We start from the raw sequence: 13,264 nt of genomic DNA, 5'->3' as shown, positions 1-13,264 counted from the left end.
GGGTGCTGAGGAAGTATGAGTTTCATGGTTCATTTCATCTTGCAGAAAGACAAGTATGTGCAGAGCATGAAATCCAGAAGGTCAAGTAGGTGGGAAATGGTCATCCCAAGAGCAGTATTTTTTCTTCGATACCATTCTGTGTCCCATTTACAATAATGTCTGGGAGCAGAAACAGCGTGTATTAAATTTGGCTGTGGCACTGTCCCTTAACTGTGCCAATGAAGCACTTGGAGAAATTGAAATTGTGGAGTGGTTATGAGTTGCAGCTGTGGTGGTGTGTTAATGATAAGGTTAAATGTCAATAGCTGGTGAAATTCCTCCATACCCATGAGGATATGTTTCATAAGTTTTTCCCTTTTCAGTTCATTTACATCCTTGGTGCTGTAAACTCATCACAAAATTAAGAGTTCCAATAACTATCTTCTTCATTCTTTCTTCCCTGCAGAGAATGTAATCAATGGGCAAGATTATGAAGTGATGATGCAGATCGACTGTGAAGTGATGGACACCAGAATCCTCCACATCAAGAGTTCTGCTGTTCCTCCCTACCTCAGAGATCATCAGAGGAATCAGACTAGCTACTTTGGCTCTCCACCAGCCACCCCGGAGGCAAGAGCCCACGTTGTCAGTGCAATCACTGAGTCCTTGCAGTAGGCCGCTGCTGTGCCTGCTGCCACAGACTTTCACACCTGAGTCTAGAACTCAGCCAGACCAGACAAGTGCATTGTGGACAGGCAGTTTAGTATTGCCCAGTGATGTAATTCAGTGTCTGCAGCAAAGGAGGAACATTTTTGTTTTCCAGCAGTCTTACTATCACACAGGTGGTGCTAGGGTTTTTTCTCAAGTGGACACAACCTCGATCCTTGGGTCCTCCAGTGTTCCCCTTCTGAGATCTTCTGTACTTTCTGGATTGGTCTTGCCATTCAGTCCTTATCTTGTGTTTCACATCAGCTTCCTTTCCCATCCCTCCCTGAGGCATTGCCCAGTGTTGCTACACGTGATGTAGCAAAGTGATTTTTATTTCAGGTGAAAACAAAGCTTGGAGGCCAGAGTGTCCAGGCAGATCTAATTTTTTAATTTGTTTTTATGAAACTTGGGGCTGGTATTTATCCAAATGGCAGGTTTCAAAACCCAACAGCTGAAAGTACTCAGCTACTACTAAATTGTATTAAAAACACTCAGAACGACCTTGCTTAAGGTTAGGTGGAAGAGCCCTCACTTGGTGACATTTAACCTTGATCGAATTTGTTGTTCACATCCACCTCTTAATAAGTCTGATGCTACGCTTAAAAGCTGCCTAATGCTGCATCGGTGATGTGGTGGGAAACAGAAAACATGCTGATTTGAGAGAATGAAATTTCTGTTGTCTCACTAATAATTAGAAAATGAGAGAACTACAGGAAAGTTTAATGTGAAGAATGGAGGAAGAAATAGCTAAAGTAATAAAAGTTGTTAAAGCTGTGAAAATATTTTGGGGCACTCTTTGAAATAAAAACTTAGCTTTCATATAACTTCATTAAATTAATTCACAGGGAGTGTTTGCATGTGCTCTGGTCTTCTCTTCAATGATATCTTATACAGATCCTCAACGCCTGCAGAAAAATACCTCATTGTATTTTTTGGGAAAGATTGGGGTGGGGGGAAGAGGGGTGTTCTTTCTGAGTGTTGCACTGATAGCAGATTCAAGTGATAAGTATCAGTGTGGCTCATAACTAGGCAAGCCAGAAGCTGTTTCTTCTGAAAACTAATAAATCGTTTGCTCACTTCAGGAAAAGCAGAGGTACTTGCTAGGGAAGTCTGTTTCACAAATGTAGCAACAGTTTCCATATTCATCATGGAGGAGACCATGACAGAGTTGGATTTTTTTACTTCCCTAAAAATGACTACTGATTTCACTTGCATTCCACTTGAACTGTGTTCCAGTAAATTTTGAAGGTGAAAAGGAACATTGTGCACATTGTGCCTCCCAGACCATGTAGATTTGTTTTTCTTTGACATATAGTTCTGATTCCAATTACTTAAAACAGTTATCTTCCTCTAGCTTTTCTTATGGCATTTTCTAGACCCTTCATTAACCTCAACATGGATTAAACATTTGCTGGCTCGCAGATTCAGTTTTTCTTTGTTATTTTATCCCATTCCTCTTATGCCATCCCAATACATTCTTCTTCCTCCTCGAAAGGAAAGGAAAAACAGAAATTCCATCAGCCCTTAATGCTTATTTTTCTATTTGTGGTGTTATCTTTATATTTGTGAAATTGGGTTGAACTCAAGATTTTGAAGTCTTGCTAATATTTCTAGCCCTCTGCAAAGCAAGGCCTCTCTCTAAGCAAATGCCATTCCCCTGAAGTTAGATGATCACTATGGGAAATCAGCCTAACTTCCCTGGAAAAGAAATACATGTACCAAGAAGGAATTTTGAGACTTTAAGCATTGGTTAACCTTTTTATTCTTTATATTCCTAACCACTTTAAATCAGGACAACCCAGTTTCTTACTGAATACTCTTTCAATCTCTGCATATTTGTCAGGCCGGTAAATATGGAAAAGCCCTGTGTGTTCCTTGTTGAATACTGTGTACTTTGATGATGGGAGAAAGCATATGCTATATAAGCCTGAAATCTTACACTGATCACCTCAAGAACATTCTTATTCTGGCACATCTTCTTTATGTCTCTGTGTGTGAGCTCTCTAATTCAGATTGCCTCTAGTTTTGATAACTATGAGGAGGTGGATTAGAAATTTCCATGCTGTAATTCTCTGAAGGATTTGAAGTTAGATGACTCTGTCATTAGTTTTTGTAATAAAACACTTTGTGCTCTGCGCAGTCCAGACAGGACCTATCAAAATCTTCCATCTCTTTTCACTGATCTCTAATTCTGGCAAGAAACCATTCACTGAATGGACTGAATGGGCTTCTTTTTTTCTGGCCCAAAGCTGTGATTCCATCTCTGTGTGACTTATCTAGTTTTTCTTGGGGTCACTGTCCCAATTCATCAGATGATTTCCCCAGCTCATGACCTGAGCCCTAGCCTAGGTGGTTCATACCCAGAGGTCAGCCACAACTTTGTGACAATAAGGTGATGGACGTGTAGAGGCTGTAAACAGGTAGCTCTGAATACCTGTGCTGTGCGAATTACTGACAATGGTAGGAAGCACAGTCCAATCTCACAGTCTCTCTGTCCATTTGCCTTATTGCCATCAGCTCTTCATGACCTGAACCCCTCCAGATGAGCTCCTGAGTCATAGCATGACTGCCAAAAATGTATACCCCCAAAACTTTTTTTGGAGGAATTTGAAAGACCACCTTCAGATTACCCCCAGATCTCTTCACCTCTTTCTTAAACTACTTAAGTCTGTTGTATGATAGTGGTTTCCCTTTGGATATTTGTGTGTCCTTATGAGACAAGATGACTGGCACTCATTTCTGTTCAGGAAATGAAAAATAACTATGTGAGTGAATGAAACCAGACCCCAGCATCACCATCTGAGCAGTGTGGCAGGAGTGTGTGCAATGTTACCTTTTTTTTTCAAGTTCTTTTAGTGAGTTTTCTAAGGCCTGCTTAAGAGATGCTTAAGAGACCCCTGTAAGACATAACTTGCGCACGTTGTGTGACCTTGCTATATGCCTTTTAGCCAAGAGCACTCTGCTGGCTGGCAATGGAAGCAGACAATGGAAACTTTGAAGTGAAGGATTTCTCTGCACAGTTTAGACTGAATAAAAGTAAAACAGATGTTCCATCACACTGACAACTGAATCAGGTGATGAAGGGACTTTGAGCAGTTTCTCCCATGACTGGGTTAATGCATTCTGCATCAGGCCTGGAAATGGGCTGGGCTGTGTTTAAAAGTGCATACGTGTCCAACCTGAGGTAGCACCTTAGTTTCAAATAGCTCCTTTCCAAAACTAGCAGTTTGAGAAAGGGCCAGTCCTTTCTCAGCAAACAGATTATTTGTTCAAGTGTTTGCATTCTGAAAGGTTGGAGCTGGGGGGGGGGGGGAGTTGTGTTGAGAGTGGCTCTTCAATTGCAATGAAAAACTCTGTAGGGATTCCAGAGCTCCAAGAACATCTTCTGCTGTCTTTTGGTGATTACTAACCAGCTCCACGTTCCACTGGCCTACTTCATTTTTCACTTTAGTAAAAAAATACAAAAGGTGTTTGAAATCAAATGCAGCAATATTATGAGTCATCCTTCAGTGTTCAGAACAAAAATTACTTGGAAACAGACAAAGAACTTTGGATCCAGGCTGATTTTCAATGTATTTTATTAGAGACACACTGTCATTAAAAAATGATATTTGTTTGACTCCTCCTCCCCTGTACATGTATACCTATAGACAAAAGGTGGGGAATTTGATGTTTTAAACTCCTTTCCTATGGTACTTAAGCTCATTAAAACTAGATTTGTGTCAAGGTCTTCCCTTACATGCCGTTTTCTGATTCCTGTCATTGCACTAAATTGAAATAATGAAATTTGACAAGCGTCTGCCATGGTAACCAGGCCTGTACTCCATGTTTGACCTTCCCAGCACTGCATGGAAAGGTTTTCAACATATTCCTGATAGATCTATACCAAGAGATCTCTTTCTTCATAACTGACTTTGGAAGTATCCAATTTTCTGTTATTGGAGATGGAGTAAAGGAAGCAGTATACAGATGGAATACCCTTTTCTCCTGTGTGATATCATGAAATCTCTCCACCCATGAGCACCTTATTCTGCATTTAGAAGGGCCTGACACAGGCTTCCTTCAACAGAATAAGATGTTAGCTGTATTCATAGGAGTTAAACTTGTTATTAAACTATTTCAGTAAAATACTCATTCTTTCTGACCCATTGCTGTCATAATGCAACAACATTCATTTCTGTGTTGCGCCCCCCCACCCCCGTTTTGTTCCTTTGCAGTAGATAGCCTGTAGTCTGTTTACCTAAAGTAGACTAACATTTGGCAACAGCAAGGATCAGGATTGTCATTTGCCTCAGCCTGTAATTGTTTTGTTTAAAAAAAATCGGGGCAAAGAAAAGCATTTGCTGTTATGGGGGCCAAGTATAGCTTTTGCTTAAAAAGCATGAAAGAGTGATTAGAGATGGAGACATTGGAGAGAGACTGGAGTTCCAACTTTTAATTGCCAATGAGGGGGAAAAAAATCGCAGGGTTTAGGTTTTGTGTTTTAGTTTAGTTTTGTTTTAAACACAGCTCCAAGGAAATAAGGGATGATGCTGTCATATCCTAAGAGAAGTATGCATTGCAAATTAGGAAGATTTGGGGTGACTAGATTTTATATGGCTCTGTCTGCTATCTTGTCACCGAGCAAAAACAGTCCCATCCATTTTTGAAGAGAATAACAAAAATATCTCATGGCAATTCATCATTATATGTAATGTATATGCTGCGTTTGAGATCTGTCAAAGTAGCAAATGTTTGCTCATCAACTAATGGTTTGTTTATTCGCATTCATACCTCAAAAGAGGTTTGTGTGTATTTTTTAAGAAAAGTAGGTTTAAGATCATAAGAATAAACGTGACCTAATTTATCACTTTTGGCATCAGTTAAACAAAACAGTTGACTAAAAATAGAAGTGTCAGCACAGAGATAACTCGCTAATTTATTGGTTTTGGTCAAATATTCAGGTGATCATCTCCAGTTGATTATATTTTTTCAGAATTTGCTCCCCTTCTAGGAACTGAGCTTGATTTTTAAAAGGTGTTTGAGTCAGTTTCCTGATGAGAAACAAGCCTGTTCTTATTTTCTAAATATTCACTAATGTTACCTGTGGTGAATTTATGAATTTGTGATTTCCCCTTAGTGTTTGTGCAGAATGAAACCAAGCAATGGATTCCCCCACAGTTGGAAACTACCATGCAATCTTGAATATAGGAATGCTGGTTTCTCATTCTCACCACACTGGTAGCTCCAGTTGGCCTACGTCCCCTGTTTCATCTGACAGTTGAGGAGATGAACCACCTCTTCCTGGGAGATAGACCTGAGGGTTTGTAAGAGATGTTGTCTCACCAGGATCATATCTTTAGGGTCATACCCATACTTGCTGAATTAAGCATTGGCATTAAACATAAGGCCAGGGGGAAAGGGAAGATACCATTTCTCCTTTGATATTTATGTGGGATCACAGTTCACAAAGGAAAAAATGACAGAAGATATGTATTTAATGCTTTCCAACAAGTCTTTATAATGCTATACCTGTTCTTTGAAATAAAGAATTTTTAACTTTCATGCTTTGTTTTTATCTTTATGTAGAAATAAGTAGAGGGTCCAAAATAAAGAAATACTCAGTATTAAATGGCTGGAGATGAAAAAAGAAATGTGAGATGGTTTTGTGGCCTGTTGCTATTTGGATAAAATTATTTTTTTTTCCTGGTTAAGTAAAATTTTCCATTATGAGGCCTAGTTAAGTTGAAAAGCTATTTTATCAAAGATGGAAACTTATATAAAGAACAAGGGACAAAGGTTGCCTGTGGAACTAAGGCCAGGACTAGGGAGGGGGGTCTGCGGCCTGGTTGGGAATGACTGCACCTCTGGGAGTGGCCAGTGTGTTGGCCAAAATGGTGGCCTGGGACAGTGGGCTAGGGCACAGCTTAGGACCTCAAGCCACCCTCAGACTTCTGAATCCTAGCAGCAAGTATGTGAAGCTGAAAAGTGTGGAGTGTATTACAGACCCGTACTAAGCAGGACACCGTGATCAAAGCTTTGTTCAACGACCACGTAGAGGTGCTCACAGACTCAACCCTTTACTACTATCACACATTATCCATTATCATTATTAGGAATTATTAGCTCCTAAGGGCAAAGAAATCTTACTTCACCTTCATCACCCTGCAAGCACCTTTCCTGTAATAAGCACCTAATTGATGTTTATTGAATTAAATTAATGGCATAAGTTTGATGGTAGCAAAGGGTTGGTTAGGAAAAAAAACAAAACCATTTGAATAACGTTACTTTCACTGATCCTCATAGCCCATTTTCCCTTAGAATAGGGTGAGAATTCTGGTCACTGGAAGAAGCTAGGCCACGCAGGGACAAAGAAGTTCTCAGTAGTGTGTAAGGTTGGCAAGGTCATGCTAACAGCCAAGGCATGTCATTGTCATCTCTGTAGAACATGTCTACACAATTTGTTGTTGGCCCCAAGGCACAGAATGATGCATTCCATCCCAGGAGCTCTGGTTTTATTTCATTACTGTGATTCCTAGCTCTGTGAGGAAGTCACATGTGGCAGAACCATGTGTTGCCTACTCCAAGTCTTGAAACCTCAAAAAGACAATGCAGCAGAAACAGCACCTCCCATGCCTGCTGCAGGATTATTACTATCTAGCCAGGCTGTTCCCAGCAATTCCCTAGCACTGTCTCTATGACCCAAGGGCAATTTGGAATGTCTTCATAGTCATCTTCATTTAGGCCACATGGACAGAGAGAGGCTAAAACCTTTAGTCTCTTTAAAAAAAAAAAAAAGCTGTACTGGCAGATGTGATTATTGAGCCATCCTCAGTGATATTTATAAGATCATGGAAGATGGGAAAGGTGCCATAGGAACGGCAAGAGAACAGTCTACAAACTGCAGGCCAGTGAACTTGATTTCAATTGGGGGGGGAGGGCAATTGAAGTCTTGATTGGTGAAAGGGAAGTGATGATTACAAAGAGCCAGGCTGTTCTTCAAGACCAAGTGATGCTTTTACTAACCTTGTTTCCTCTTTTGACAAGACTTTTTTTTTTGTCTCAACTAGTTGATGAGGAGAATGCTGCAGATAGAGTATAACTAGATTTTAGAAAAGCTTTTGATAAAATATCTCCTATAATTGTGGAGAAGATGTTGTTCGTCCTTCATTCTTGAGGAGGACCATTGACATTAGAAGGATGATGTCTTGACTTGTGGGTGAATTGAATTGAAGTGAGAGCTGTGCAAGGTCATCACTTTACTCCTCCACAGTAATCAGAATCCAGTAGCAAGACATAAGTCAAGATGCCTGGCAATGGCCCCTGTGGAGAAGAAGATAGATATGGATTAGATGATAAAATCAGGTAAATTTAGTTCAAATTCAGGTTGAATGACTGGACTCAAAGAGTAGTTCAATGTCCACATAGCAAGTCTCTAAAAGAGTACACAGTGATCTGTGCTGTTTAACATTTTTGTTAATAACTTGGACAAAGACATAGATGGTATGCTCATCAAATTTGTAGATGGTAAAAAAAAAACTGGGAGAGATAGTGAACATACTGAATGACAGAGTTAGCATCTGAAAGGAATTTGGCAGGCTACAGCAGGGGTGAGCAATCTTAAGTCTAGGGGACCTGCCCTCAAGTAAGATTATTTTTTCTTTAATGTTTTAGAATAAAGTTTTATCATACTTACAAATGCAAAAGCCATTCTTAATTCACTGAAGTTATCCCTGGGCTGTAGTTTGCCTACCCCTAGGTTAGAACACTAAGCTGAAAATTCAATAGGGATAAATGTGGTCTTACATTTGGGAGAAAAAAGTCAACTTCACAAGTACAACATGGGAGATGTATGGATAGGCAGCCATTGGTCTGAAAAAGATCTGGGTGTTTTAGTGGGCTACAAGTTCAATATGTCAGCACTGTGATGTGGCAGACAAAAAAGGCTAATGCAATCTTTGGCTACACTGAGAGTGTCATAGCTTCCAGGAAGCTTCCACAAAGATGATAGTCCCACCTACTTGGCCTTTGCCAGACCTCGTCTGGAGCGTCTTGTTCGATTCTGGGCACAATGGTTTAAAAAAGCAAGAGACAAGCTGAAGAGTCTCCAGAGGAGGGCAACAAGGATGTTGATAGGTCTTGAATCCATGACATACGAAGATCATTAGAAAGAACTGGGCAGTTCTTCCAAAGTGCTATGATCAAGGGCAAGGTGTGTACTCCTTTCCTGTCCTGTGCTCCGCTCTATGAGTGACCACAAGAACTCTTACCTGCCTCAGAACTGTGAGGAGGATTTCCTGTCCACAGCCACTACAAGCTCCACCAAGCCAGCACTTCTCCTTGCCCCAGGACCACCACCCAGAACTGTGACCGAGATCTAAGCACAGGCAAAGCAAGAGAATCCTGCACCAGCAGAGAGATCCCTGCAATCCGCCTCTGATCACCCACTCAATTCCCCCTCAGTCTGTGTGCCAGAAGCTCAGGAGGCAGCCGCCGCCCCAGGGGCCGAGCTCAGGCAGTGGGGCTGGAACCCCACGCTTCTTTCTCACTGCAGAAACAGACTTTTCCCACTGACCTTCTAAGTTGTCTTTGGCGTTCATGGGTTGAGAAGTCTGGAAACCACCACAGCTGCCTGCGATTCAGTCCTCTGAGGCCTGCTCCAGGGTGGCTGCGGCCTGCACACCCATGCCGAATTGCGCTCTTCTACCAGCCTGGTGTGATATACCTTTCTGATCAACCATCCAGGTTGTCTTGGGCTGGAAATTTGTTTCACTTTGTCTTGTTGTGGGTTCTGCTGCTTTGGAGTTTGTTTAGAGCCATTTTTTATAGGTATTTGGAGGGATTTGGGGAAGAGCTCAAGCAAGTCATGGCTTTGACTCTGTCATCTTGGCTCCTCCCCCCTCAGGTCCCTAGAAGTATCTCTGAAAACAGCTGCACAAAACCCCTGAAGCTTGGGACAGTACATTCTCCACACTGTAAACAGACCCCTACCTTAACAAAGAATTTATAACTCAAGTAATTGGCCAGGATCATGAGCAAGCAGCACAAAAAGAGTCAGACTATATTATCTTACTTTGGTGGCAAAGAAGATCAAAACATACAACCAGAAGACAATGAAGCCAAAGCTCCTATATCCAAAGACTCCAAGAAAAATATGAATTGGTCCCAGGCCATGGAAGAGCTCAAAAAGGATTTTGAGAAGCAAGTAAGAGAAGTAGAGGAAAAACTGAGAGTGATGCTAAAGGAGACCCAAAAAAAAATACTGAAGAAAATAACACCTTAAAAAATAGGCTAACCCAAATGGCAAAAGAGGTCCAAAAAGCCAATGAGGAGAAGAATGCCCTAAAAAGAAAAATTGGCCAAATGGAAAAGGAAGTCCAAAAGCTTACTGAAGAAAATACTTCCTTAAAAATTAGAATGGAGCAATGGAAGCTAGCAACTATATGAGAAATCAAAGCCCTGTAAAACTAATCCAAAAGAATGAAAAAAATAGAAGAGAATGTGAAATATCTCATTGGAAAAACAACTGACCAGGAAAATAGATCCAGGAGAGAGAACTTAAATATTATTGGACTATCTGAAAGCCATGATCCAAAAAAGAGCCTAGACATCATCTTTCAAGAAGTTATCAAGGAAAATTGCCCTGATATTTTAGAACCAGAGGACAAAATAGAAATTAAAAGAATCCACCAATCACCTCCTGAAAGAGATCCCAAAAGGAAAACTCCTAGAAATATTGTAGCCAAATTCCAGAATTCCCAGGTCAAGGAGAAAATATTGCAGGCAGCCCGAAAGAAACAATTCAAGTATTGTGAAAACACAATCAGGATAACACAAGATTTAGCAGCTTCTACATAAAGGGACTGGAGGGTATGGAGTATGATATTCCTGAGGGCAAAGGAGATAGGATTACAGCCAAGAATCACCTACCCAGCAAAACTGAGTGCAATCCTTTAGGGTAAAAAATGGTCATTCAATGAAATTTGACTTTCAAATATAAGACTCAAGTGAAACATGGAAGAGGTAAACAGGAAAGAAAAATCATAAGAGACTTATTAAGGTTGAACTGTTTATATTCCTGTATGGAAAGATGATATTTGTAATTTATGAGTCCTTTGTCAGTATTAGCATAGTGGGAGGGAAAAAATTATATGTATGGATAGATAGATAGATAGATAGATAGATAGATAGATAGATAGATAGATAGATAGATAGATAGACAGACAGACAGACAGACAGACAGGCAGGCAGACAGGCAGATGGCACAGGGTGAGTTGAAGATGAAGGGGTGATATCTAGAAAATAAAATTAAGGGGTGAGAGAGGATTATACTGGGAGAAGGAGAAAGGGAGAAGTAGAATGGGGTAAATTATCTCAGATGAAACAGACAAGAAAAGGCTTTTACAGTGGAGGGGAAATGGGGGAAGGTGAGAGAGAATGAGTGAATCTTATTCTCATAGTATTTGGCTTAAGGAGGGAATAACATACACAATGGGGTATGGAAATCTATCTTACCCTACAGGAAAATAAGGGGGCAAGGGGACAAGAGAGCAAGGGGTTGATAGAAGGGAGGGCAGATTGGGGGAGGGGATAATCAGAAGCAAACACTTCTGAAGAGGGACAGGGTCAAAAGAGAGAATGGAATAAATGGGGGGTAAGATAGGATGAAGGGAAATATACTTAGTTTTTCACAGCATGATTACTATGGAAGTGTTTTACATGACTACACATCTATAACCTGTATTGAGGTGCTTGCCTTTTCAATGAGGGTGGATGCAGAGGGAGGGAGGGAGAAAATTTGTAACCCAGAGTTTTAAAAACACATGTTAAAAAATAAAAAATAAAAATAATTTAAAAAAAAAGAACCAGGCAAGATAAAAGACTAAAGGCATCTGTAAGTATTCCAAGCACTGCCATCTGGAAAAGGGAATTAGACTTTTCTGTTTATCCCCAAAGGGCAGAACTAAGGGTGATGGATGGAAGTTGTAGAAAGGTCAATTTAGACCTACCATCAGGAAAAAACAAAACAAAACAAAACAAAATAACTTGCCAGCAATCGAAGGTGTCCAGAAGTAGAATGGACTGACTCGAGGTGGTTGAGCGTCTCCCTCAAAGGTCTTCATGGGTCTACTCCTCAGGGATGTTATAGCAGGCATTCCTTTGGGTGTATGGGTTGGACCAAAAAGCAGCTAAGATCCCTTCCAAATCTCTAATTCTGTGTTTCCATGAATCTCAGGGTGGGAAGGAGGCTCAGGGGCCATCCAGCCCAACCTAAACTTGAACAAGATCTACCTGGCAAGTGGAAATCCAGCCTTTGCTTGAAGACATCCAACAAGGAGGAACCTACTGCCTCTAGAGGTAGCCCATTCCACCTTGGGATGGCTCAGATTGTCAGAGAATCTTCCTGAATAAAAAGTAATCCCTCTATTTTCAAGGAGTTTACATTTCCACTGGAGGGAAAGAAGGAATATAATATGCACAATTAAATAAATACAAAATATATACAAAGTCACAAGAAGTAATTTCAAGAGGAACAAAACAGTAAAAACTGGGAGGATTAGCAAAGTCCTCATCTAGGAGGTGATTCCTGAGCTGTGCTTTTGAAGGTAGCTAAGGATTCTATGAGGCAGAAAGGAGGAAGCAATGCATCCTAGGCAATGGGGCAGTGAGGTGGTGCAGCTGATAAAGTGCTGGGCCTGGAGTTGGGAAGACACATCTTCCCGAGTTCAAATCCAGCCTCAGACTCTTACTAGCTGTGTGACCCTGGGCAAGTCACTTAACCTAGTTTCCTCATTTGTAAAATGAGCTGGAGGAGGAAATGGCAAGCCGCTCCAGTGTCTCTGCCAAGAAGACCCCATTGAGGTCATGAAGAGTCATACACAATAGAACAACAACAAAAATAAGGGATATTATGCAGTAGAGGTGAGGAGGGAATGCATTTCAGGCATAGGGGAACATCTATGCAAAGATACAGGGGCAGGAGATGGAAAATTCCCACGAGGGAAACATGTAGGCGCATGTTCATGTTCAAGCAGACTAGCTTGACCGGAATGGCAAGTGGAAAAAAAGGGGAGTAATATGAAATAATGCTGGAAAGATAGATGGGAGTCAGATTGTGGAAGCCACTCAACTTGGGTTATCTTCTGTTAAGCGCTTACTATGGGCAGTGCCCTATCAGAAAAGACATTATCACTTTCTTCATGGAGCTCATAGTGTAGTTGGGGTAATGTGGAACATATAGATAACTATTATGTAAAATTGCAATGTGCTAAGTGAAGTTCAAGAGGGAAGAAGTCATTGCCTACTTGAGAGGGATGCAAAGTCAAGGAAGGCTTGAAGATTAGAAGAGGTCGTCTGGAGCACAGGCCATTAGCAAGGCTCCAAAGTCAATGATGGAGGGAGACAGGGATTCTTAGAAGCAGGAGAATGGAATCCAGGAGCTTCAGAGTCTAAGAGGCATTATGTGTCAGCCCTGGATCTATAAACATTTGAAGTCTGGCATCCTAGGGAACTGCAGTCGGGAGGTTATCTGTAGACACTATAGAAAAAGAAAGCTTTTCAGCAGTGGCAGGAGTTAGCTATACCCAGCAGGCAACTC

General features: G+C 41.0%; 1 protein-coding gene across 2 annotated transcripts in view; it reads left to right on the top strand.

The window, feature by feature from the left end:
• The window catches only part of ATF6 (activating transcription factor 6), a 222,015-nt gene extending 215,784 nt beyond the window's left edge, over nucleotides 1–6,231 (top strand). For both annotated transcript variants that reach the window (XM_020988633.2, XM_020988632.2), the window contains one exon: nucleotides 446–6,231. In XM_020988633.2, the coding sequence (XP_020844292.1) occupies nucleotides 446–654 (209 nt within the window). In that variant the 3' untranslated portion in view covers nucleotides 655–6,231. The remainder of the gene's footprint in view (nucleotides 1–445) is intronic.
• The last annotated feature ends 7,033 nt before the right edge of the window (nucleotides 6,232–13,264 follow it).

Source organism: Phascolarctos cinereus, unplaced genomic scaffold (genome assembly GCF_003287225.1).
Source record: "Phascolarctos cinereus isolate Bilbo 61053 unplaced genomic scaffold, phaCin_HiC Scaffold_5;HRSCAF=322, whole genome shotgun sequence".
Classification (NCBI taxonomy): domain Eukaryota; kingdom Metazoa; phylum Chordata; class Mammalia; order Diprotodontia; family Phascolarctidae; genus Phascolarctos; species Phascolarctos cinereus.
Note: the sequence above shows the minus strand (reverse complement) of the source record. Positions and strands in the feature narration are given on the sequence as shown.